The following is a 25,115-nucleotide window of genomic DNA, read 5'->3' as shown; positions in this document are numbered from 1 at the left end:
CACAAAAAAGGAGAGAGAGTGCCCGGACTAGCAACGCTTTTCCAGGGATTTCTAAAAATCTCAAAGCCAGGAAAGAGTCGTCCATTCGGAGCACAAAATGTATGTCAGAAAAGGCGCAGCACATTCTAGGCTGGACTTATTAATGGCGGCAACTGCATTCCGAGCAGTTGTTTAACAGGGCCCCCATGCCCGCGTATTTTTCTTTGGGTGGGTAGCGTGACCGCCTTCTCTGGCTCAGAGAAGGAAGCATCTAGAAATCCACATTGCAAAGTTTGGACTTACTCTGTCGGTCCCGCTTCTTCTCTCCTTAGGCGCAGGCGCCAGAGGCTTTGCGTTGAAACAAATTTGCGAATACCTTCACGGTTGCTTAACAGCTACCGGCGTATTCCTTTGCTAATCGTATTCAAAATTTCCTGAACTTAAAAATATCTGTCAGTATTTTTGTTTCATTCAATTCTATGAACTTCTCTCCTGACGTTTTCATACTTCAATTAATCTTTGACTTATTACACTAAGCCCATTCATTAGATTGCAACCAATTTATATTTCTCGCTTGGCCCTCCTCACTGAGCCCTTGCCAACCTTTCTTCGTGGATACGTGCCATGTTACACAGGAAAAAGCGCCCAGCGGAAGAAGAGGCTAAAAATCAGCAGGCCTACGCCGGGCTGCAGACAAAGGAAACGATAACGAGGCACAAGACCCGCCTGCGGTGCCTCCTAGCTCAGAACCGCTCACTTGCAGGGATGTAACCGAGTACTGCAAAGCGCAAAAAATAACGCTTCCACCACCACCACACAAAACCCTCAATAGGGCCGACGCCATAGCCTGGCACCAGCTCCAAACTCTCACGTGCCTAACATTTCTCGGAAGCACCTTTTCTCCCGAGGCCGTAGCCCAAATGCTGTCCCCAGTGCAGATATCCAAACCCAACACTCTAGACCTCTGTCTGTGAGTGCCCTAATCCACCAGGAATGCAAAAAACCATCTCCCACCGTTCATTCTCCTCCTGAAAGGCTGCCCTATCAGGCTATGGACCCGAGAGACCAGCAATCGCTGATCGAGCAGGGGCGGGCGCGCCTGATAGCGTCAGGTCCCGGGCTTAGGAGTCCACCCATCATGGAGGGCTATAACTAGACCTAAATAAGTGTTTATTACCACCACCACCGCAACCAAGGTGCCACGTTAGGTTATTATGCGGGCCTGTAGAATTACTGGTAGGATGAGTGGAATTGTTCACGATTGCGTACAAGTCATATTTATCGGCGAATATTTCAAGTGAAATTTGACTTGTGAACCTAATATCACGAATTTAAAGAAAAAGGAAAGATCTAGTATAGTCTGCTACTGAACGAAAAGGTATTTGCTGATCAAATCGGTAGCGTTTTCATTCAGGCGGTATGTTTAATACACGGAACCAAATTTGGGGGATGGCTATGCTCTGCGTTAAGGAATGGAGCGACATCATTAATGGTTGTTTGCTGCTTTACACACTCGAAATAGCATACACCATTATGCATACTAAATAATGTGAGACAACGCACTACACACAAGCTGTAATTTAAGTTTAGCGAACGTGTGGTAATTGCGTAGTTCGGTTCATAACTGATGACACCAATCTTCTTTTCAGCGCTTTTATTTTCTTCACCGCCTTAAATCTTGCAACGACATTGTAGTCATGCCATAGCTCCTAATCACAGTTTAACACGACCTTTAGACATTCATACTCCACGGCTCAACGTGTGACGTCACAAGCCTTTTTCACCAATCCTGAGTTAGTGCGACAACGCGCACGCATTTTCCTCTGAACGTTTGCTGTAACGCTGTCGCGTTAAACGCTCCATGACAATTTCTCAAAAGCTGGCGTGGTACTAGAAGGAAGATCCATGACGGAATTCATGCTGCATTGGGTAAGAACATGGTGGTCAAAGCACATGGTTCATTATCTTACGCTGCATCAGTAATGAGAGAGATTTAGCTTAGCGTAGACGTATACCGGTTTCCCGGATGCCTGCTGCACACGCACATCAGCACCACCTGGCCTCAGCAATGCCACAGCGCGTGCGCAGCCGGCATCCGGGAAACCGGTATACGTCTACGCTAGTACGTCTCCGCTACGTTAAACAGCTCCATTATGCTGGTAAACATATCGAAAGCGATGCTGATTAAGCTATGAGGTCAACAGCTCCCAAAACTGCCTCATTCACTCTTCTCGTGAAATAAAATTATGTAAGCATTTTCCGGCGGCGTTGCTGGCACACCTGAGTTTGTGAGGGATTCCGTATGCAAGTGCTCTAGTTTTTCTTTTCTTTTTTTTCAAGTGAACCAGCTTCTCCAAAAATATAGACATGCCTCCTCCGTTTACCTGCGTGCCAATATAAGCCAATGTCTCCACGTCTTCATTCGAGAGGCAAGGCGCTCGAGATTGGTCCTCAGCAACTGGGAGCATCACGACTCCATCGCTCTCTGCAAAAAATGTGTCATGAGCCAGAGAACAAGGAGAAACAGCACAGAATGTGCGGTCTCTTCAGTGCAATTGATATTTTCGTACATGTGCTTTGAAATCTAAAAGTTGAGCAACTCGAGACTTGTTCAGCGCATTTCAGGCTAGCGATGACGTAATCTTTTCTCTATGAAGGCACATTTAAAGTGGCATTTTACGAGCAGTCAGATCCTCCACTGATGCTATTCGTCATATTACCTCCGGGACCAGAGAGAGCGAAGTCTCGGTCCCAGCCAGACGGATCCTCCAGTTTTGGTCGGCCGCGTGGTCTAGTCGCGGCCATAACAGGGAGCACGCCTCGGCTTTGAAGTTCACCCGGTGCCGGCATAGTCGACGTTGTAACACGAGAACATCGAGGTTAAAATATATCGTGCAGATACAGGGAATCGTCTTTCAGATCACGAGGTGAGCATGCGCTGCGAAGGCTCGTTGGTTCGAAGGGAATAAAAAGTGGACCCAGTGAATGCGTCGTGGTCTTCGTGAAGTGTCTTCGTGCACTGGTGCACCCTGGAAGCGCTGCGACACGCTGTCGCGTTCCAATCTTAATGGCGAAGCATGAGCGTCCTCCATGTTTTTTTTAGAACAGCGTAGGCGGGGCTTATGTGCGCTAAACGCAAACATCCGCACTTCTAGTACAGCGTATGCAAACTAGTGCTCCTCTATTTATCCAGGAACACTAATGCAAATCGAGACGCAGCGGTATTGGATTGAATTAAATTTGGTGCTTGAGCCCAGTGGTGTCGTCTAGTCTTTAAAGTGGGAACACTCCTGTTAACAAACCAACGCTCCTTTGTAAAGATAGGAGCGGCAGAACCGTCACTCTAAACGAAAAATACACCAAGTTTACAGCTCATACGTTTCATTATAGGCGAAATAAGACAAAGCGAAAGCTCGATGCCCCATTTATGGCAAATGAACGTACTGAAAAAAAAAATGGTTGTGGCTTAACTGTGGCTACGCCTGGATATACAAGCGAAAGCTTCGCGCGCTTGGAATTCCGCACCCTCTCCAGTGAAGCAGCTCGCTGGGCGATATCCGCGGGTTGGTCAGACGGTGCTCAAAGCCGGCCCCGCTCTCATGCATGGCCGAGCTCCCATTTACTACAAGGTAGATGTTTACTAGGCCAGCGCGGCGCTAGGGTGGCTAGCGGCGCTGCTCTTAGCCAGGCGCGTGGCCAGTGACGTGGTCAACGCGGCGACCCAGCTGCGGAGAGCGCCTGCGCCAAGCCGACGGCGGCGTTGCCCAGGCTACAGCGCAGCTCCGGTCAAATGAAGTTCAAACTGCAGCCCACGGAGGGCGCCGCTAGGCCAGTAAAGTTTTCGCTGTAGGAATGGCAGGGCTTCAACGTAGTTAAACCAAGTCGACGTGCTAAAGCATGCCTTTAGCGTGAGATTGCCGCATGGTTTGCTTTTTTGGGTCGTCGTCACCTCGGCGACGATATTCGACTCACGTTAATCTCTGGTCGAGGTTAACTTGATACGATCTGTTCACGCGGCAGACCGAAATCGATGAAGACGACGATGTGCAATGCACAGCACAAGAAGGTGGTGTAGTTTAACACGATGCGTGATCGGCTGCGGCGACAGTATAGACATAAGCCCCCTATGCTAGCTAAGCTGCCACCGCATTTGCTTTATATCTCGAACCCTTGTGCCTTACTATCATCAGACGTGAACTATTCAAGCTTTCTCACTTGATCAGTCGAAAATTAGGATTTTAGCCTAAGCTTATGACGTCGCGCTTTTCTGCTCTGATAAAAAGAGTGGGCTTGAAGCTTTGCATTTAGCAGCGCAGTTCTGTGGCGTCTCTGGCACGGCTCTAGATTTCGAAAAGTGTCAAGGATTCTGGCTGGGCAACTAGGGCACGAAACCTGATTGTTTTGGTGGCATAAGCTGGGACTCTGACTCCCTACAGCAAATTGGGGTTCCCCTTCATCAAACCAGAATAATAGGCCCTAGTCTAAAATTCTATCTGTGAGGCGTCAAACGCAGGCGTGGGTGGGTCAGGAGCTCTCGATTTTTGCTCGGGCTCAAGTCTGCAATGTGTTCTTGGTAGCAAAAGTCTTCTATGCATTCCAAATGATGCACTGTGCCACGAAGTTACAAGCGCTGCACAGACTATTCGCGACGTTTGTTTGGCGCTCCCAATGACAGCCTTTGCGTAAAGACAGTTTGTTTCTTTCTCTCGAGGCTGGTGGAGTTGGCTTCGTCCACGTGTTTGTTCATCAGCTCGTTTCATGGTTTTTGTTCTTCAAAGACGCAAGCCACCCCTTTCTGCCAGCCATGCTTAAAATGCGACTAAGTTATCGTCTGTCTTATCGGTTTTCTTTGACTGGTTATGGCCGTGAGGGAGCTTTGTGGGCTTTCCCGAAGAAGGTTGCTTATGCCTGACTGCTTGCTCCTCGTTGCGATATTTACTTGACCTGTCAAGGCGGCGGATGACAAAACTACTAATAGAATCTCTATACCCTGTGCCTCTGAATCGGCAGCTTTACCTTAGTTTTATGCATTCGAGTCTATTGAAGCGAGTTCAGCGAATCTATATTCAACTTTCTGCAAAATTTTCAAACTCCACACTTAGGCTGTGCCCGTCAAGGTCTGGCTTCGCGCCAAAAGGACTATCCTGCCTCTGTCGCTGAACTGTCGCCTGTGCGGCCAACCAGAGATGATCGATCATTGCCTTGTGTGGTGTCGTGACGCAGTTTTTTTAAAGCGAAAGCTTCACTACTGCAGCCAGCGAGCCGTTTCGGCTCGTCGCGCACTTCAGCCGTATGCGCGTGGTCTGACTTTGAGCCGCTGTTTTCTAGCAACGCCACAGCCGTGCTCCTACAGATGGCGCCGCCGTCGACGCCGCTGCCGTCGCCGCTCGCTCCACCAGATGTGCTCCGCTGGGGTAGAGGGAAAGGAGGTGTCGCCTCGTTGGGGTACGTGTGTGTGTGTGTGTGTGTGTGTGTGTGTGTGTGTGTGTGTGTGTGTGTGTGTGTGTGTGTGTGTGTGTGTGTGTGTGTGTGTGTGTGTGTGTGTGTGTGTGTGTGTGTGTGTGTGAGTGTGTGTGTGTGTTGTAGTAAGGAACATCTTACAAAGCACTGCGTCGCGAACTTCCAGCGGTACTGTCCAGGTACAGACAAGAGGCAGCGGTCAGTCCAGAGCACGCACGAGGGACAGAGCGTCCGGCGCTTCTCGTCGTCTTCGCTAAGCGCCAGCCTCTGAAGATGCCAAAGCTGAAGGCCAGTCTTACAATATATATATATATATATATATATATATATATATATATATATATATATATATATATATATATATATATATATATATATATATATATATAGTGATTTCTGGCAGCTGATTTGGTCAATATAATATAAAATCACCAAAAAATGAAGAAACATAACAGGATTTAATTGACGACGTTTCGGCTGGAGGACCAGCCTTTTTCGAGTCGAAAAAGGCTATATATATATATATATATATATATATATATATATATATATATATATATATATATATATATATATATAGACAACACGCTCAAGAGACGCCAGAAGAGCGCGCCGCACGACTCGAGAAGCGTCGTAACGAAGATGCGGCTAAAAGAAATCGTGCCACGTCCCGGAGTGACTCTTCAAGTGCGGAAAAGACCGGTTTGAGTTGTCGAGAGCGTCGGAATGAGACGCTGCGTAGACGACGCGCCTAGGAAACGACGATTTGGCAGTTAAACTTGGGTAAGCCAGAGCTAAACCACAGCCCATTTTTCTTTTTTTGATATACTGCAGCGAATAATCAAGAACGACATTTGAAATAGCGCTGTACACCATAAGGTTCTTGCCTGCACTAAAAAAAACTCCAGGAATCGGTGCGATATGTTAATGCTTATTGGACTTTTTAGCCCGTGAAGGAGTTGCATGATGGATCGGCACGCAGATCCTCCTCGTTCATATAAGTCTTCGTTGAGCGAACAGTGCGCCTTTGTGCGGGGGGTTTATGCTGCGCGGGACCAGCCGCCTGAATGGTTGCCGGCACTTGACGCATGGGTATGCCTCGGAATTTTGATGTGAAGGTGGATGTTGTTGTGTGTTGGGTTTTATGGCACATAAGCAGCTAAGGCCTTCATGCGCCAAACTCAAGGTGTAGAATTGGCTTTCTGTAGAATGTTTACGAATATCAAAAAATGCCGATGGCGTAATGACCTAAAAACATTGTGCTGCCTAGTAAAAGAAGAGAAGAAATTTGGAAATCGCTAATGGTTTTATACAAAGATTGAAAGAGTGAATCGGGAGCTGGCGAACACACGCCAGATCGCTGCTTAAATAGGGTCCCCTGTCCCCAGGTCCCTAGTTGGGGAATCTAGTTCATTAAAAATGCGTGGAATCACTGTGATGTAGATCACGTGTCCAGTCTTCCGGGTCCACCCCCAGCCACACACTCTTGCCACTTCTGGCAGATTAGGGTCCGCGCTGTCCAGGCTTCAGTGATGAATAGCCCGAAGGGAGTCCCATGGCCGCGTCGAAGGTCAGTCACCTGCACTTCACAGCGGTAACGTGGGAGCGAAAGGATCCCACCGCAGTTCGCAGAAGCTTTCACGTGGAGCGTGGGACCGAAAGGCTACCACTGCAGTTTGCAGAAGGTTCCACGTATAAGGAAAAGCACAGTCTAAGACGAAGTTGTTTCCGAAGCACGAGGATTCCGGCGACGTTGGCTTAGTCAAACCCGGCCGCATTTCTCACGGCTCATTTGCAGTCCCGCCGCTCGCCGGCTCCCCCGTCGTCCCCTCCGGGAGAAACATGTCCCGGGTGGGTCCGGCGTTGAGAACAAAAGACAGGTTCACCAAAGCCGTTCTCAGACAGCGGAGGGCCGTTTCACCCCGTAAACAGCAGGGGGGGGGGGGAAGGACCCTTGTAGACGCCACCACCTGCTCTCGTAGCGCTGCAACCACATCGACGGCCCTTTGAAGCCTCTGTCGATTGATGATTCCCAGTGGCTTGAATATTCTTGGCATGTTGGCGTCTCCAAACGTAACAGCTCCTCCGCGGCCAGGACAATCTCGATCGGCCAGTGGTCACAATCACTGGTCGAGTAGAGATGACTTGAGTTGTAGCGTGGGAGGCCCTTCTTCATCTTGTCTGCAAGCACAGAGTAGTGTCCTAAACTTCGGACAACGGAGGCATTAGTCGAAATCAGCCACTCAACATGGCGCCACTCCCCAGGCAGTGCACGAAATTCACCCGAGAGCCGCCAGGCTGTTATGCATTACTACTGCATTGTCAATGTAAACGTAAGCACAAAATTTTGTAGCTGACAGCAATAATCTCGGCTACTAAGAACAGCTTCCATGTCTGCCAAATTCGGTGCCAAAGACCGATTCGCCGAACACGGCTTGAAGAGAGGTGGCAAATTTGGAAGCAAAAGAAAAAGGATAATAGGACACCACGCCAAAACAAAGCTAACTAGTACCTAAAAAATACGAAAAGGCACCGAATTGCCACCGAACGGATACCTCAATTATGGGAATAACCTGCTCAATCCGTCGGCATTTCCATGACATTTGCCCCTTTTGTATCGCACAGAAAAGTTATATTGCTGGAGGGCTAGACTCCATCGTAGCAAGCGGCCATTCTTGGGCGACATTTGACGCAGCCATGTAAGCGGACAATGATCTGTCTCGAAAGTAAATTTCGCCCCGTAAACATAACAGGCTAGCTTCTGGGCGGCCCAAACCAGACAAGCGCATTCCTTTTCCGAAGCGCTGTAGGCTTCTTCCCTTACGGTTAACTTCCTGCTGGCATAAAGGATAGGGTGCTCCTCATTGTCGTCTCCGACTTGGCTTAATACGACCCCCATACTCCGGTCGCTGGCGTCACACTGGACCACGAATTCCTTGCTGTAGTCCGGCGCGCGTAACACGGGCCGCGAAACCAGCACGCTCTTCAAGCTCTGAAACGAAATTTCTTATGCTGCGTCCAAGATAACGCTATTCGGCTTTTCTTTGCGAAGCGCATCGGTCAAAGGACTTCCTAGCTGTGAATAGTTGGGTATGTACCTTTGGTAGTACCCCACAAGACCGAGAAATGACCGTACATCCGTCTTAGTTCGGCGCTGCGGCAATTCAGCGATAGGGGTTATCTTGAGGTCTGACGGCCTCCTCGTCCCCATCACTTGTACAGAAAGCTGCTACAGCTGTTCTCCGCAGAAGTCTGTAGCCTCACTTCGTTCGCTTAATCTTTGAATAGCAAAATCGGCTAGCTAACCCAGCGCCGCTAAACACAGGTACTCAAATGGGCACAAATTCACGTACTTTCATTGCCTCTGCAATGCGTTAGCTACACTATCGCGAATGAGTCAAACTTTTGGTATCTAACTATGGCCCCCCCAACAAAACTTGTCTTCCGGTATCTGCTAAAGATACAAAGCGAAACGTGTGCTCAAAATTCAAACACAAAGAAATTTACTTGCTCGGGACGGTTCTACATAAGCAAACAGCTCATCGTCTGTTCAGGAACTGTGTCGCTGCACTCCTGTGAGTGCCTTTATCACTTGATAGCATCTCAAGTTGACACACGTCCTTTCTAACCAAGTCGCACAATTACCTTTATTTAAGTGTTAAGAAAACAGTAACACTTGATCAAATCCAAATTTTAAACCTAAAACAAAGTAGCATTTCCTTCCCCGTTTTTACACGCACACACAAAAAGAGGAATAAAAAGAACAGCTACTTCGAATTGCTACGCGGGGTCAAACATGGCTCACCACCCCCGCGTCGAAAGGATTAGTCCTTCAGCCGCACCCGCCGGGGTCGCGCTCTGACTGTACGACTGTCAACTCGTGACAAAGGGCAACTGAAAGAAGACATTCCTGATCGCTACTGTCATCTCCACAGCCCCTCGACGCGCTCAGTAGGCCTCGGTAGCCCATGCAGTGCCGATAACCGATTCCGGGCGACGGACAGCGACCGGAGCGAGAAGCTGCTCTCTGTTCTCGCCCCAAGCAAGCCCGCCTACCCTTTCGCCCTGCGCGCCTCCTCGAATACAGTGCGGAAAGTGCAGGACCCATCCTTGTCAATTGTGGGCGCCGAACACTGCCTGCATGCGTGATCTCTATTGCTCGACCCCTGAGCTCGCATGCGCCGGGTGTACCGCAATCTAGCGCCCTCTGATCTTTCCTGCCACTTTGCCTTTTTCTTTACCGCCTTTCTGTCAGGTCGGGGTTGTCTGGGTCTTAACGCTGGCCGATGCCCTTTGAAGAACCTCGCTCCTGTCCTGCTTGCAAGATGCGCTTTTCTCTTTCTGTTACTGCGGTCACCTTTAGAAGCACCTGCGCGTGCCGCCTGACCAGTAACTTTAGCTGCAAAATTACAAGGTTCCATGCGGGAAGTCTTTTCTTTCCCTTATGCCGCACTTATATCTGTGCTAACGTTAGCACCTGTCTGCGCTCCTGGATTTAGGGCTTGGCATTTCAACCGTTTTTCTTGGTCCGTGCCCTCTTCCTGTTTTTGCGCCCAGACCCTTCCTTTTGCGTCTCCTGATCACAACTAGATTGATCTAGCTCTACAGAGTCACCTCGGAGACATTCATCCAATTGCAAACTGGCCGCTTTGCCTTCGCAGGTCAGTGTCAGCTCCACACCGCTGACAGACGGACCTTCTGCTGCCCCCGAGTTGGGCAGTTCGCTTTCCTGAAGGCAGTCCTCCACCGCCCGCTTATCGGCCTGAGCACTTACCCCTGAAACGCCCTGCTCGCCTGCAATGGAGCTATCCTCCTCTGTCTCCCCGTGGCTTTCGATACAGCGTTTCAATATTACACGTCCGTAATCTTCGTGCAGGTTATGCGCTGTTTCACAGTACTGTTTTACGTCGTCACGTCTGTCCAACTGGAACGATCCGGCCTGACTCGCTCTCTCTGGAGTCTTGCCTCTCGAGATCTCATCTTCCAGTTCCTTTATCTCATGCGCTAGCTGCAACCTTCTGAGCTCCCATTTCTTTCTCTCTGCCGCTAGCCTTTGTTCCTCTATGTTTCTCCGCTCATCTTCCTCTTTCTTTAGCTCATCTTCCTTTTTCTTTCGCTCAGCTTTGAGGAGTTCCCACGTATCGGTAATTATTCCTTCCTCGGCAGTTTCCAAGAGCAATTTGCAAATGACCGTCTTTTTGATCTTAATTCCTACATCTACACCCAACTCTTCGCACAATGACAGCAAATCTGACCTTAGCAACTTCATTAGGTCCATCTTTGCTGCTCTGAGCCTTGACTTTGCTGAACAACTGTTGACGTGAGCTACACGCACTCAGACTCACTGATCAACTTCCCTCGATTCCCAGGAGTTCAATGTATTAACCCAAACAATTGAAGCCTGGCGAATCTCAAGCAAAGTTCAAGCACTCACCCACGGAAGCAACACCACGCCGCATGGTCGATCCAACCGCTGCCAACCAGTTGTTAGGAGTGGGGCTCCAAGTTCCATAGCAGGAAACCGGTGTTGGGGGATTGCGCTTCGATCCCACCGCTGCCACCAGTTGTTAGGTGCGGGCCCCTGGTTCGCCTGTGCCGTCTCTCGCCAAGGTCGGTGTCCCCGGGTTCCGGATCGGGAGACTGCTGTGGTGGGGGTGACGAAGAGATGAGAGGGTCTTCGAGGTGAAGAAGAGACTGCAGGGTTTATTTACATTTATACAAAGATTGAAAGAGTGAATCGGGAGCTGGCGAACACACGCCAGATCGCTGCTTAAATAGGGTCCCCTGTCCCCAGGTCGCTAGTTGGGATTCTAGTTCATTAAAAATGCGTCGAATCACTGTGATGTAGATCACGTGTCCAGTCTTCCGGGTCCGCCCCCAGCCACACACTCTTGCCACTTCTGGCAGATTAGGGTCCGCGCTGTCCAGGCTTCAGTGATGAATAGCCCGAAGGGGGTCCCATGGCCGCGTCGAAGGTCAGTCATCTGCACTTCACAGCGGTAACGTGGGAGCGAAAGGATCCCACCGCAGTTCGCAGAAGCTTTCACGTGGAGCGTGGGACCGAAAGGCTACCACTGCAGTTTGCAGAAGGTTCCACGTATAAGGAAAAGCACAGTCTAAGACGAAGTTGTTTTCGAAGCACGAGGATTCCGGCGACGTTGGCTTAGTCAAACCCGGCCGCATTTGTCACGGCTCATTTGCAGTCCCGCCGCTCGCCGGCTCCCCCGTCGTCCCCTCCGGGAGAAACATGTCCCGGGTGGGTGCGGCGTTGAGAACAAAAGACAGGTTCACCAAAGCCGTTCTCAGACAGCGGAGGGCCGTTTCACCCCGTAAACAGCAGGGGGGGGAAGGACCCTTGTAGACGCCACCACCTGCACTCGTAGCGCTGCAGCCACATCGACGGCCCTTTGAAGCCTCTGTCGATTGATGATTCCCAGTGGCTTGAATATTCTTGGCATGTTGGCGACTCAAACGTAACACCCCCCACTTCAGCCGCTCACCATCCCCACAGCGCCGCCAGTCCCGTTTGCCGCAACGACCACGCCATTCTCCTCTTAGCCCCTACGGGCAATCATAGGCGGAAAAACTTGCTTCTGCAGCGTCTAGAGGTCATGCTGCAGTGACGACCCGGCCCCAAAATCCTCGTTTAGTTCTTCGTGCCTCGCGTAATTTACTGGCCATACAAGTCGATGGAGTTGCCGTCTCTGCTATGGTTGACACGGGCGTCCACATTTCTGTGATGAGTTCCGACTTACGTCGCCGCCTCTGCAAAGTACTGACGCCTGCTCCTACAGCTGTTGTTCGAGTTGCCGATGGCACAACGTCCCCAGTCCTCGGCCTGTGTGCTGTTCGTGTGATGATTTCTGAACGCCAAACCACCGTGCTCTTTACCGTTCTCAACCACTGCCCTCATCAAATCATTCTCGGCCTTTATTTCCTTAGTGAGCACGCAGCCCTTATCGACTGTGCTACAAGTGTTGTTGAGTTGGACCTACCGTTCCTCTTAGAACCACATGCCCCAGTTGTGCACCGTGTCTGTACTGCCGAGTTCACCCGCTTTCCACCTGCAGCCGCTACTTACGTTTTGTTTAAATCTGTTCCACCTCTTCCCAACCGCCAGTATGCCATCACTCCTGACCTTGATTTGCCCGTCACAAAGAATGCTGCCCTTGCACACACGGTTGTCATAGTATAGGCAAACAGCGCATGTCTACCTGTTCTCAACTTCAGTACGCACGTCCTGACGTTTCCTCAAGGCATGTGCCTTGCCACGCTGTCCCCGACTGACGAATACGTCATCTCTGCAGTCACAAAATGTGTATCGCCCTCTTCGGACGGTCATTTTACAGCTATTCCGAGACCTGACCACTGTTCTAATATGGTCGCTTCCGATCTCACCGCAGACCCAGCACAGGCGCTTACCCATCTACTGGCATCCTTTCAGGACACATTTGATTTCAATGACCGCCGTTTAGCTCGTACGACTATTGTGCAGCATCGTATCAACACCGGTGACGCCGCTCCTCTGCACCGCCGGCCTAACAGGGTGTCCAGTTCCGAACGCGACGTGATACAAAAGGAAGTCGAAAAGATGCTCGCTAAGGACATAATCAAACCATCGTCTAGTCCTTGGGCCTCTTCCGTCGTCCTCGTTAAATTAAAGACGGCAGTTTGCGTTTCTGCGTTGATTACCGCCACCTGAACCGCATCACAAGAAGAGACGTGTACCCACTCCCAAGGATCGATGACGCTTTCGGCTGCCTCTACGGATCTCAATACTTTTCTTCCATTGATCTTCGTTCCGGTGGCAGATGGCCGTTTATGAGCACCCCCGTAACAATATTGACCACACCACAGATTAGTTTAGCGTTATGGAATAACTATCTACGTGGGCGCGTGCCACCAGACGCGTTCTGTGGTTCCTAGTGCACGCTCTTTCGTGCTGTCGGGTAGGCTAAATAAGAACAGAAATTACAAGGGCCACATTGCCGAATAGCTAGATTTTTTCAGACGGTGAGAAAAATTATGAATGCAGCAGCTTGTAGAGTGCCCTTTTTTTCTCTTTTGAGAACAGCGTCATGCGGTGAATCCTGACATGATTGCCGGCTCACTGCCGGTAGGAACAAGAGCCATCCACTGTTCCCATCGCTTTGCTTCGTAGAACTTGTTTGGAGACAAGAAAAACATTGTCCCTGGTGAGTTCAAGTATGTCTTATTGCAGACTGCTGTAAAGCAATTCATCTGCAACCACATAATATCACAAAGAATGGGAGTGGCTTAGCTCGGCTGTTCCAGGATATACGTAGCGAGAGGTACGTTTCCCTGGCTGAGCCTGTTGTCGTCACTGTATGTTTAGCAATGAGAGACATTGGGTATACACACGTTTTATTCATTTTGCTCGACAGAGACGAAGGCTGCCCAATGATCTGTGAAGTAGCATGCAGCGGTCTCAATTTTGTCAATACCGTATGTCGATTTAGCAGAGCCTCTTTAGTATACAAGCTCTATAGTATTTCCCCGTTGTGTAGTCTGCACATGAGGGTCCGATGCTATATTAAAGTCAAACTTTTCTTTCATACACTGATTAAGAGAGTCCTGTATCCTGTTGAAATCACCCAAATTTCCACACAACTGTGAAACCGTGCCGTAGGCTGGCATACACGTGGCAACCACATCAATCGTCTGCTTGAAAGACGTTCCCGGTGCCACGTGGGCTACTTGCATGATAATGCCGCTTTCCAGAAGCAAAGCACAGCAGGGCCCGGATTACAGAACTCGCTCTGACCGCTATACAATTGAGAGCGCTCAAAATGCCCGCTCCTATTGGTCGCCGGCGCCATTTTGAAAAGTTGCGTCACGTGAAGCTGCAATGGCGTCACGGACAAGAAAAAACATACTACGCGGCACACCTAATTATTCCCGCGGTTTTAGACTTTTTTTGCGAGCGCGAAGAGTCGGTCTACAGAGTTTTAGGGGGAAAATGGCGGTGGCGGCGTATGCTATCTATTGGTGGCGGAGGCGGCAACGTCGGCGCCAGCAACGAGGAAGGACGGTGTACGAGGACGCGTATGACTTGCCGGACCAGCGGTTTCGTCGCTTATTTCGACTGGGTAAGGAGAAAGTGGAGCGGTTGTGCGGCGAACTTGCCGACGAACTGCGAGGCGTACGGACGAGCGCTTTGTCGGTGCGGCGGCAGGTTCTGTACGCTCTCCGTTTCTTTTTTTTTTGCCTCCGGGGGCTTTCAAGTGTGTGTCGGCAACGAGCAGACCGTCGGCCTCGCACAACCGACGGTCAAGTGCGTGCGGCGTGTGCTCCATCCCCGGCGTCGTCGGCTGCGTCGACGGCACGATGACTGCCATCAAAGAGCCGCGGGGAGACCTAGCAAACAGGGCAGCATTCTGGAGCCGCAAAGGATACTACGCGGCGAACACCATGATCGTGAGTAGACTGGTTTTCTGACCGCATGTGTTCGAAAGCCGCGACCTCGACAATGGAAGTTCACGACTAAGAATGTCTGCCTGCGTTTCTCGCAGATCTGCGACGCAAACATGAATATCCTTGCGGTCGACCCTCGCTGCCCGGGGTCTTGTCACGATGCCTTTTCTTGGCGTTATTCTAGGCTGCGTCGGAAGGTGGAGCGCCGGCTGCTGGAGGATGGAGAGTTTCTTCTGGGTAAGCTGCCTGTTGATCATCGGGCCACTTCGACAGCATATATTAAGCTACAGTACTTCGTAGTGGCTCATGCCTAAATGAGGCGGGTTATAACATGGAAGACATATAACAGTATGATGTATCGTATTTATTTTTGTGTATTTACCGTTACTACTGGAGTAGAGGCACAATACACATTGTTATAAAGTGAATCGTATTTAACGCGTAAAACACCAAGGCAAAAGAGGTGTGCACACTGCTAGTGTTGTGTAGGTTATCACAGTACATCATTAACCTAGAAGGCTGTGCTTACCGAGGTACCCCTTAGTCATGAATCTTCTACATGCCTATGAATTCTGGTTCAGCATTCTGGTTTTGAGCTGCTGGTATGAATCATTTATTACATAGACAACAACACACTTCACTGCAAATTTTGGTCGTGCAGGAGACAGCGGATATCCACTGGAGCCGTGGCTGCTCACAACAGTGTCAGGGCATCCTGATGCAAACACTGCAGAAGGGCAGTACAACGCAGCACATGCCTCAATGCGATGTGTTGTGGAACGCTGCACTGGCGTTCTGAAAAGCCGCTTCCTGTGCCTTCAAAGGTACCGGACACTCCACTACGAGCCGGAGCGGGCGGTGGTCATCATTTCAGCGTGTATTGCGTTGCACAACATCTGTCTAGAGGAAGCCCTGGCAGCAGACGAAGACGCCACTACCGATGAGCCCGACAACAATGGGCCACCTCTGCTTGCCGGGTACTTGGCGGGGACAGGATCCCGCATATCCTACCTGTGTGGTAGAGCCATGCGAGACCGTATCATCGGCTTCTTTTGCACAACTCGTCCGCAGAGGCAAGCATACCTGCAGGTTCTGCGGTGACAGCGGCAGCAGCAACAGCAGCAGCACCACCACCGGCAGTAAGCTCTACACCGTCTGGTAGCTGTGGCTGCAATGACTCACCGTGCTGGCGTGGCGAGTTGTCGCAGCCACTCTTGCTACTGGCAGTGCCATTGCCTTGTGTTAGTGCGTGAGCCCCTGTGTGATATCATGCCCTTGGCGACAGGTATCCATATTCCAGCATTTCTAAAATACTTTTTCTTACGTGTGCTTGAAAGCCTCCAGTGGCAAGATATGAAGTGAACACACCAACTGCTGCTCCACCGACAGTGGTCACCAGTATGCCTTTCAGTGCATCAGCAAGCTTGCCGCACAGCTTTTGCACTTCCTCCTTCTCAAGTCGAAATAGACGGCGAAACAGCTCGTCCAACAAGTGAAATGCATCCTTGTACACCGTCTTTCGCCGTTGCTTACGTCGACCTGCCCATTTAGCCATACAGTAGCTTACGGTCACCACGTGTTTGATGAATGTCCACGAGGGAAAAGTGTAGTGCGGAGACTGTAAGACACCAGTAAAGCGTTTGTTTTTGCATCACATTTATTCATTGATCACAACAATTTTTTTGCCACAGCTGTTCATACCAGTTTCCCAACTGTAAAACACAGCAGGGAAACAAAAGCATGTAGCGTCAACAGTGATTCGCATATGCCTTGTCGAGTACTGCGCAGAGATTGCACAAAAAAGTTCTATCTTACACTGTGGCCAATTGGGCGAGTTGGCTTCACAATTTTAAGGGCGAACAGTGCGAAAGACATAGCCGGAAAGCAGAGGCGACAGAGGACGAGCGCTCGTCCTATGTTTTCTTTGCTTTCCGTCTAAGTCTTACGCACCGTTCGCCCTTTAAAAAAACTTCATCTTGACTGCAAGCATTGAATGCTAGCAATTACAGGATTGCCATGTTGTGCATACTTGTATGCCCGTTGTAGCCCAGGTTTGTTCTTTGCTGAAACACATTACATAACTGGTAGAATGCTCAGCAAGTGGTACACAAGACAATGCTCTTCGTAGGTTTTATTTGACTAAAAAACCATGTTACGTGTACAAGACACACGATTATCACAGACGATGATGCCGACATGGCTGCGTTTAAAGTTGTTTAAAGGACCCACCTAAAAACGGGATTCATTACCATTGTTGCATCATACCTTCAAAGGCGGAACTCAAGAGTCCCCCAAATATTTTTTGCCTGCATCCAACACCAGTTCAGAAGTGACCTTGGACGAATGCTGGCAAGCCTCATTTTTCCTCGGGCCTCTCGAGGATAAAACATGTTACAGTGCACACAATGGACACTGTACGGAAGCTGGAAATGTACGGAAAATCAGGAAAAGTAAGGCGAAAAAAATACGATTTGGGAACATGCGAGCAAACAAAATCGAAGTGAATCGAAGGCACAAAATCGAAGTGTTCAAACTTTATCCAGAATCCCCATATTATGACGCCCCTCTTAGCTACAGTCACTTCAGAACACTGTGCCCCACATATTGCACTTGCAAATGAAAGAAAACAAGCGCTAGAAATTGCACCTCGTGCAGCTGCCACAGCTGCAGGTAAGCAATTGAAAGAAATAGAAAATAAAAACAGTATATGAGGCTTCCACAATTGGCAGAGCTTAAAATACATAACTGGAAGAAAAATAAAGTGTGTGAAGCGTCTGGGCCTGCAGAGCTCATAAGAAATAAAAAAATTATGCTATAGCACAAGGCAGAGGTGATCTTGAATAAATACAGAAGCAGAAACCTGACAGAGAAGCAAATATTGTAAATAACAACAAGCTTAAAACAGCACTTCAAAAACACAAACTAAAAATGGTACATCTCTGCAACTGGCAGAGAAGCAAACAATGTAAATAAAAATAAACACACAAAACGGAAATTTTAAAATGAAAATTAAAAAGAGTTCAACGAGTCTCCACCAGGCAGAGAAGTAAATAATGTTCTTGAATAAATATAAACCAATGAAGCTGTTCTTTCATAAATATAAAAACACGCAAATAATGCAAATAAAAATGAACAATTCAATGAGGTCCAGGTGGCTCAAGCTGCTTTTGTAAGATCAGCGTCAGTAGATTCACGCTCCGGATGAGCAGCTCTTGCTGCCCATTTGACGCCTGCGCAGCATCTGCCACCTCCCGTATGGCCTGCATGTAAATCAGCTCCAATTACAAATTTCAGTGACAACCAATATTAAGATCTCGCTTAAGTTTTATGTAAAATGTCAGGTGCTGAGATATTTTGGGCAAGGTATAGTTGTAGAAGACTCGTGTCAGCTTCATAACTGAGCGGTCTCAACCACGCCCCACTAGAGGTGTCAGAGCAGAAGTAGATGTGCTCAAAAGAGAGCACTGATATTTATGCTTAAGGTGACAGTTTCGACTCTGCAAAGTGCAGTGTGCGCAGCGAGTACACACCTCCAGCACTCTCTGCTGAAACGGAGCGTCCTGGCGGTTCCGGGCCTCAGTAAGGTCAGCCAAAAGACGCGATTCATAGAGCGTCTGGCGCAGCACCTCATTGGCCTCATCGTCTCACCGTCGCTTCCCAAGAAGGTTAGACGTGGCACGCGGTGAGGGCTGCAGTGGGGGCTCTGGTGTGTGCTGCTGTGAGGGCTGAGGTGAGAACTGCGGCGAGGGCTCCGGTGTAGCTGTCGGGAAAGGAAATGTGCTCATCACGCAATGCGTCATGGAAAAAGCCAAGCATTTGGTGCAACGTGTTAGAGAACTTGACATAAATATACAGGACAGCAATCTCGGGCAGCATTGTTGTAGTATATTTCATGTGCACATTTGCTAGACTACTAGGAGATATCGCAGCCTCACTGCAAGAGAAATAAACATTCTGCACTGCGTGGCAAAGCCAGAGAAAGACAGTTTTGTGGGCACTGCAAAATCACTGCAGTAATTCGGCTTCTGCCGCAAATGCTGCCAGCAAGGATAGTGTTATTACTTTCAAGCAGCTGCCAGAAAGGGTAGTACGGAGCTTGAAAAATGGCAAGCCAACTCACGATCTGTGGGGCTCAGTGTATCTTGTCGACAACTTGCGAGGGTCTCCGTTCATCTCCTCTGCTGTAGCAGGCTAAAAGGTGCGGCTCGTTGGTACTCGCAAACCATGAAACTAAAAGAACACCAGCAATATAGAAGCAATCAATAATGCTCGCCCACTAGTTTATGCATTCCTGCACCTCCTCCGAGACTAAAATAAACCACAGATAAAATAAACAGTGCTTGTAAGGCGCAAGGCACAGACATCATGTTTTTAAATGACCAGCCCATCGTTGTTGAGAATCGACGTGAGCTGTTTCCACAGCTCGCGCTTTTCAACAGCTGTGTATGAGTTTATTATGTCGGCAGAAGCCTGAGCCAAGAGCGAATGGCTCTTCATAAGCTCTATTATGATTAGTTCTTGCTCGCTAGATATTCTTCGTGTTGCCGCCATTTCGGGACTAGAATTTTCGCACAGAGCATTGCAGCAGCGAACAGAGTGGTGAAAACAAACAGGCAATAGTTTCTGTTCCGCTTTTCGAAGGCAGAGAATAACAGGAAAAAACCATTGCTCTGGTTTCGGGCTAATATGTTTTTACAGGAACATATGCGTGTTCTGCGCTGCAGCAACTTATGACGCAGCCAAGAACGAACGAAAACAAGCCAGGTTGTTAGAGTGCGCCCAACCGCCTTGCTTGGTTCTTGCTCTTTCCCAACGAAATCATTTTTGCCAGACGTTTATGAGGCCAAAAATGTTGATTTTATCAAACAAACCGTGCTTCTTGGTGGTCTTGTATTTCCTAAAGCAAAAGAAACAGAGCCCAAATCATATACTTGGCATATCGCATATTATTTGGAGTCCCCACCATAAATAATAGGCAGATTATAACGAATTCATAACCTTGCAGCACGCTTTGTATACTCGAACTATTCCAGGCACTCCAGCATCTCTAACCTACTAAAGAAAGCATATCTACACAGCCTAGCTCAGCGTAGAGCAGTATCGGGACTGAAGTTCTACCTACTTTACCACGGACACTTCAACATAACAAAAGAAGCATACTTTGAGGAACCATTCCTCCACTACTCAAGGACTAACAATATGAAAGCACTTCGTCAACCAATAAGCCACATTAATGTTCAAAAATATTCCTTGTTCCCTTCAGCTATCCATTACTGGAATAAACTACCATCTACTGTTGTGAACCGCAACACAGTGGAATTTTTCTTTGAACAGGTTAATCTTCTTGATCCAATATCATTGCCACCGTGATGCCTCTGTAATCATGAAATTGCATTGTGTATTTATTGTGCATATACCTGCCTTCCTTGTTCGATTCGCCATTGTCATTTTTTTCTGCCTTGTACCCAGTTCTGCATGGGCCCGAGAAGTGCCAGCAGTATTTGTAAATAAAAAATAAGCCAATAACATAGGCTTACCTCAAGTTGTCTTCGTCGATTTTCGAGCCCGACGTTTCTTGCAGGTTCCTTTCTGGAGGCCCGTGGCCTTCAGTGGCTTCGATAAGGGTTATCCACGCACTTGGGACAACCAAATAGAACCTTCATTTCAGACGACGCGCAAAAAAGCAGGAACTAGCCGTGGGATCAGCCGTTTTCCTGAAGGTCGCCATGTTCACTGTTTACATCTGCCAGCGCGCCCTCATGACAACAAAAGTTACCCACGAAAGCAGTTATTTGCATAAGTGAATGTTCTTCTTGTTTTGCTTCATGTCGGTGAAAGTGAAATACATTTTTTGAAAGAAAACAATATTTATTTTATTCACTGCGTGTTCTTATAAAAAGTTAGCATACGGCCCCTTGCCGTGAAAATAGGCCTCTTGTCTTGCAAATAAACGCTTCCGGGGCGACACTCCACTAGCCATTGGTTGATTCCGCGTTTCGTCACGCTTAGACGTCTCGCCTTGTCGTCATGCTGTCGTAATTTTGACGTCACGCTCTACAACTTTAGAGCGAGTTCCGTAATCCGGGCCGAGGCTTCACCATTATTCACCGCGATCGAAGGGAGATGTCTGACAACGGTGATACCTTGTTTCAGGTACACACAGACTCCAGCGTTCTTATTTGGTTCGAGCCAACTGCCAGGCGACAATCTCAGGATCGGAAGAGTTAATCTTCTCTTGTCTATACCGCCGTTAAACAGCGGCTGGACTCTGCTTCTCTGCATGCATGTCAAACGTTGTGATACAGACGCCCACTACATATCCACCTTTTATACGCAATTCTGCACTTGCGGCGTGCGGCTAGGCGGCGACGATGAACACGGCGCAGCTGTGGGGTCTCTCTGGTTACCATGGTATCGGAGCATGTGCAAAACTGCTCATCCGCGTGCCGTCCCGCTCGGCTTTGAGGGTGGAGCGGGAGCCCGGCCGCGGGGACGGCAAAGCGCGCGCCTCACTTTGCTCCTCTTCGGTTGCCATGGTAACGGCGCATGCGCATAACTGACCTCTCCCATGTACCGCGAAATGCTCGACTGGTAGCCCCAGTGTAGCTCTCGCTACAAAACAACGAGCAAAGGAAGAATACGACGCGCTCCCGGGCAGTTTTGCCGCATCTGAGCCGCGCGAGCCGGCGCGCGTCTCCCAACCGGTCTGCCCTCTCCGCCGCGAGGGGCCCGTGCATCGCGCCGGAGTTACTCGACGTAATTCTTTTTTAACCGCATTTCGGGCAGCCAACTTGAGTTGAGATTCGCCGCACTGGTTGGTTGAGCAGATGCAGCCGAAAGGAATCCTGGAGGCGCTGCGGGCAGAAGGGAGGGTCAACGCGCCCGAAACGTGGTCTGCACACACGACAAGATAGAAAGCAAGGGTGGTCAAACGGGCTAGTTCGTAGCTCATATTTGGAAAAACAGCGCACCTTTAGACATGGGCAGAGGCAGATATAACGACACAGCGCTGTGTCGTTATATCTGCCTCTGTCCGTGTATAAAGGTGCGCTGTTTTTCCGAATAAGATAGAAAGGTGCGTTTGAGAAACAACCCAGGTGCGTTCATTCAGGAATGTGTACGTGCGGCGCTAATACAAGGGGTGGCCGTGCTGCAAATTTATTCGTAATGCATTAGAGGGGCCATGCATCGAGAATTCCAGGTGTGCTTGTAGCCCAGTCAAGTGGCGCCGCGGTGGGATGGAAGGAGAACAAAGAACGACGGGGAAAGTGCTCAAGAGGGAGGAGGAAAACATTAAGTATAGTGTACTTGTCTACCTCCATGTGATGCCGCAACACTTCAGTCCTACCAGAGCAGCTGTCGCTAGTATTGCGGGTTCGTGCTGGTCAGAGCGGTCTTAGGAAGAAGGGCTCTCAGTCCATAGCTCAACCGGCCACCGCTATCTTCTCGGCACGCTCGATGAGCCGGCGCTGGTCGATCGGCTCTGCGCCGGACAGAGCATCATGCCGAGAGGAAGGAGGCGTGGTGTCGTGCAGGCGCAAACGGAATGGTCCAGTGTAGGGCGATGCTGCTGGTAGATCGGGCATTTGCCCGGGCAACGTCACGGAGGGCGACAAATGCGGAAAGGTGGCCGGAGCCACGGCCGGTCTCGAGAGGAAGCGCGCGCCGCAGCCGTTACTCGAGTCCGGCAGTGCCGGAGCATGTGAGCGCGCGCGGTGGGGGAACTTGAGCAGCAGAAGAAACGAGAGAAGAGAAGGAGGCGGAAGAAAAGAAGAACGCGCTTGCGGTCTTGTCGAGCTGGGAAAGAGAAGCGCAGCTGCGGCTTGAGAGAAAAAATGAGTGAGCGAATAAAAAGCATGTGATTTTATGTGCGGCAATCAACCACTTGGCATCATCAAACCGGAAGTGACGTCATGATACCGGGATAGATAAGTGGTGTTGATGGCACAAAACCTAAAGTGACCACCTGGAATAACTGACGCCAGCAATGCGGAAGTGACGACAAACGCATCGATGGGCTCCTTGTGCTATCGCAACTCTAGCTGGACATAGTCTAGGCGTCCGCGGCGAGATTTAGTGCCACATATGCTTCCGCTGTATCTAAATGTGTCGCGGACGTGATGGATCGTGCGCAAGTAGTGTGGCTGTTTTTGTGTGGCAAAATGGACATATAAGGTGTTCCTGGATAGCGGGCACTTGCATCTGTCGCGAAATCCCGTCATGCTCATGCATTCCCATCGGATGGAACCATCGATTACTCTACTAATAATTAATAATAATAATTGGTTTTTTGGGAAAGAAAATAGCGCAATATCTGTTCAATATGTTGGCGGACACCTGAACCGCGCCGTAAGGTAAGGGATAAAGGAGGGAGTGAAAAAAGAAAGGAAGAAAGGGGTGCCGTAGTGGAAGGCTCAGGAATAATTTCGACCGCCTGACGATCTTTAACGATTACCCTAAATTTTTGTTCTGACATTTTTCGCTTCTGCTCTATTTAGACACCACACTCTGAATAATACGGCTAATAAGTCGACAGCATGACGAAAGCTCATCTGGCTGGAGAGAGACATCGCGAAAAACATAGACGCCGACCAAAGTAATCAAAAAAAGAAGAAAGATGACTTCTCGGCTTGCAGGACTAGGAGGCAACAAAGCCCCCGTGCTTGGAGGCGTTACGCCATCTTTGATTTTTTAAATGTCTTGTAGGCGTCATTGTTTTACAGAGTACGGTTAAGAACTTTTTCCTGTGCTTCTCGGCAAATATGGTTGGACACAGTGTTATGCAATTAGTGCATTGATCTCGTTTGGTTTAACAAAGACAAAATTGATGTTTCGCCGCACGCGGGAGCTTGACTCATGAGCCACGAAACTTCAGTCGGGCGGACAGGCATAACAGCTACTGCTGAAGAGAGGATCGCTGGTTCATGAACAAACCAAGAAAACGTTATTGACTATTTAACCCTGTTTGTAAATGTGTTACATGTGCGATACCAGTTTCCCACCTCTGTGAAACCCTGTCCGGCTATGAGGATCTCTACTGAGATCCATGGCTTAGGCATGTGTTTTGAAACCAAGCACGAAAAGTAGGGACTTTTAGTAACCATTTTCTGCTTAATGTGCACGAGAATGGAGTGGTCGTCCTCGATGTTAGCCGGCGAAACCTTGAGCATAGTTTCTGTCAGTACCTGAACATCAACTGTCGGCTCATTTACCTCGCACTGACCAGAGTTGTATAAAAGCCGTCTAAACTACATAAACAGGATTCGGGTAATATCAGCCACCCCGCCGCGGTGGCTCAGTGGTTTTAGCGCTCGGCTACTGAGCCGGAGTACCCGGGATTTAACACGACCACGGCGGCTGCGTTTCGATGGAGGCGAGACGCAAAAGGCACCCGTGCGCTGTGCGATGTCAGCGCAAGTTAGAGATCACCAGGCGGTCGAAATTATTCCACAGACCTCCAGTACGACACATCTTTCCAACGCCTCCTCAGCTTAATAGTTAGAGGAGGCGTTGCTCTTTCTCTCCTTCTTCGTTCACACCCACCTTTCTCTTTTCTATTACGTCGTGGTTCGGGTGTCCACCGAGATCCGAGATATTTACCGCGCCATTTTTCGTTTGCTCAAAAATAAAGAAAAGAATATTAGCCGTTCCACAAACGGATTTAATCGACGCAATTGAGTAGGTTTGGAAGTAGATACATTACCATTACACACTGAATATAAAGGTACCTTTTGTACCTTTTGTTGTGCCAAGGATATCTCATAAGTCGTGCGCACAGCAAGACTACTTACATCACTTACGCCCTAACAAATTGGAGGGCGCTTAGGCTTCGCCTTTAAGAGTGGAACGCACAGCGTGTTGCAGCACTGGCAGGGAGTCCACGGAACGCCATCGCCCGTTCGGCGCGACGCCTTGCCCGTTAGACAAATCGCTCTGCTACGTATGGTGAAACGGACGTGCGGAGTGGCAAACCACGTAGAAGCGCTGCCAGGCGCCTTGCCGAAACGCGCGGGACTCTAGTTGCAGTCGTAGTTCGTCGGCACATCGTTCACGACAAACCCGATACCACGAACGCCAGCATAGCTTCCGCGCCGAACTGGCAGCAAGCTGCAAGCTTCGTGGTGAACGCGCTTTGGATGTGCGCTGCGTTCGCCGCCCATCGCGTGATTCCTGCGTGCCCGTACGTCCCCACTACGCCCGAACGAGGCAAGCGGGAGGCGCTGCTGTCGCGCGTCATCTGT

The 25,115-nt window shown here is 49.4% G+C and overlaps 1 protein-coding gene and 1 long non-coding RNA gene across 15 annotated transcripts in view; both read right to left on the bottom strand.

The window, feature by feature from the left end:
• Positions 1 to 25,115, bottom strand: part of LOC144127822 (rifampicin phosphotransferase-like) — a 685,750-nt gene that overhangs the window by 325,177 nt on the left and 335,458 nt on the right. For all 14 annotated transcript variants that reach the window (XR_013313574.1, XR_013313577.1, XR_013313576.1 and 11 more), the window contains one exon: positions 2,364 to 2,464. Coding sequence is in view for 6 of the 14 variants with exons in the window: in XM_077660767.1 (XP_077516893.1) it covers positions 2,364 to 2,464 (101 nt within the window). In the remaining 8 variants the exon portion in view is untranslated. The remainder of the gene's footprint in view (positions 1 to 2,363; positions 2,465 to 25,115) is intronic.
• Positions 16,543 to 20,658, bottom strand: LOC144130046 (uncharacterized). Its single transcript, XR_013313944.1, has 3 exons — positions 18,995 to 20,658; positions 18,405 to 18,634; positions 16,543 to 18,134 (listed from the first exon to the last, which is right to left on the bottom strand). It is a non-coding gene; the product is annotated as an uncharacterized LOC144130046 (long non-coding RNA).

The sequence above is a fragment of the Amblyomma americanum genome, chromosome 4 (genome assembly GCF_052857255.1).
Source record: "Amblyomma americanum isolate KBUSLIRL-KWMA chromosome 4, ASM5285725v1, whole genome shotgun sequence".
In the NCBI taxonomy this organism is placed as follows: domain Eukaryota; kingdom Metazoa; phylum Arthropoda; class Arachnida; order Ixodida; family Ixodidae; genus Amblyomma; species Amblyomma americanum.
Note: the sequence above shows the minus strand (reverse complement) of the source record. Positions and strands in the feature narration are given on the sequence as shown.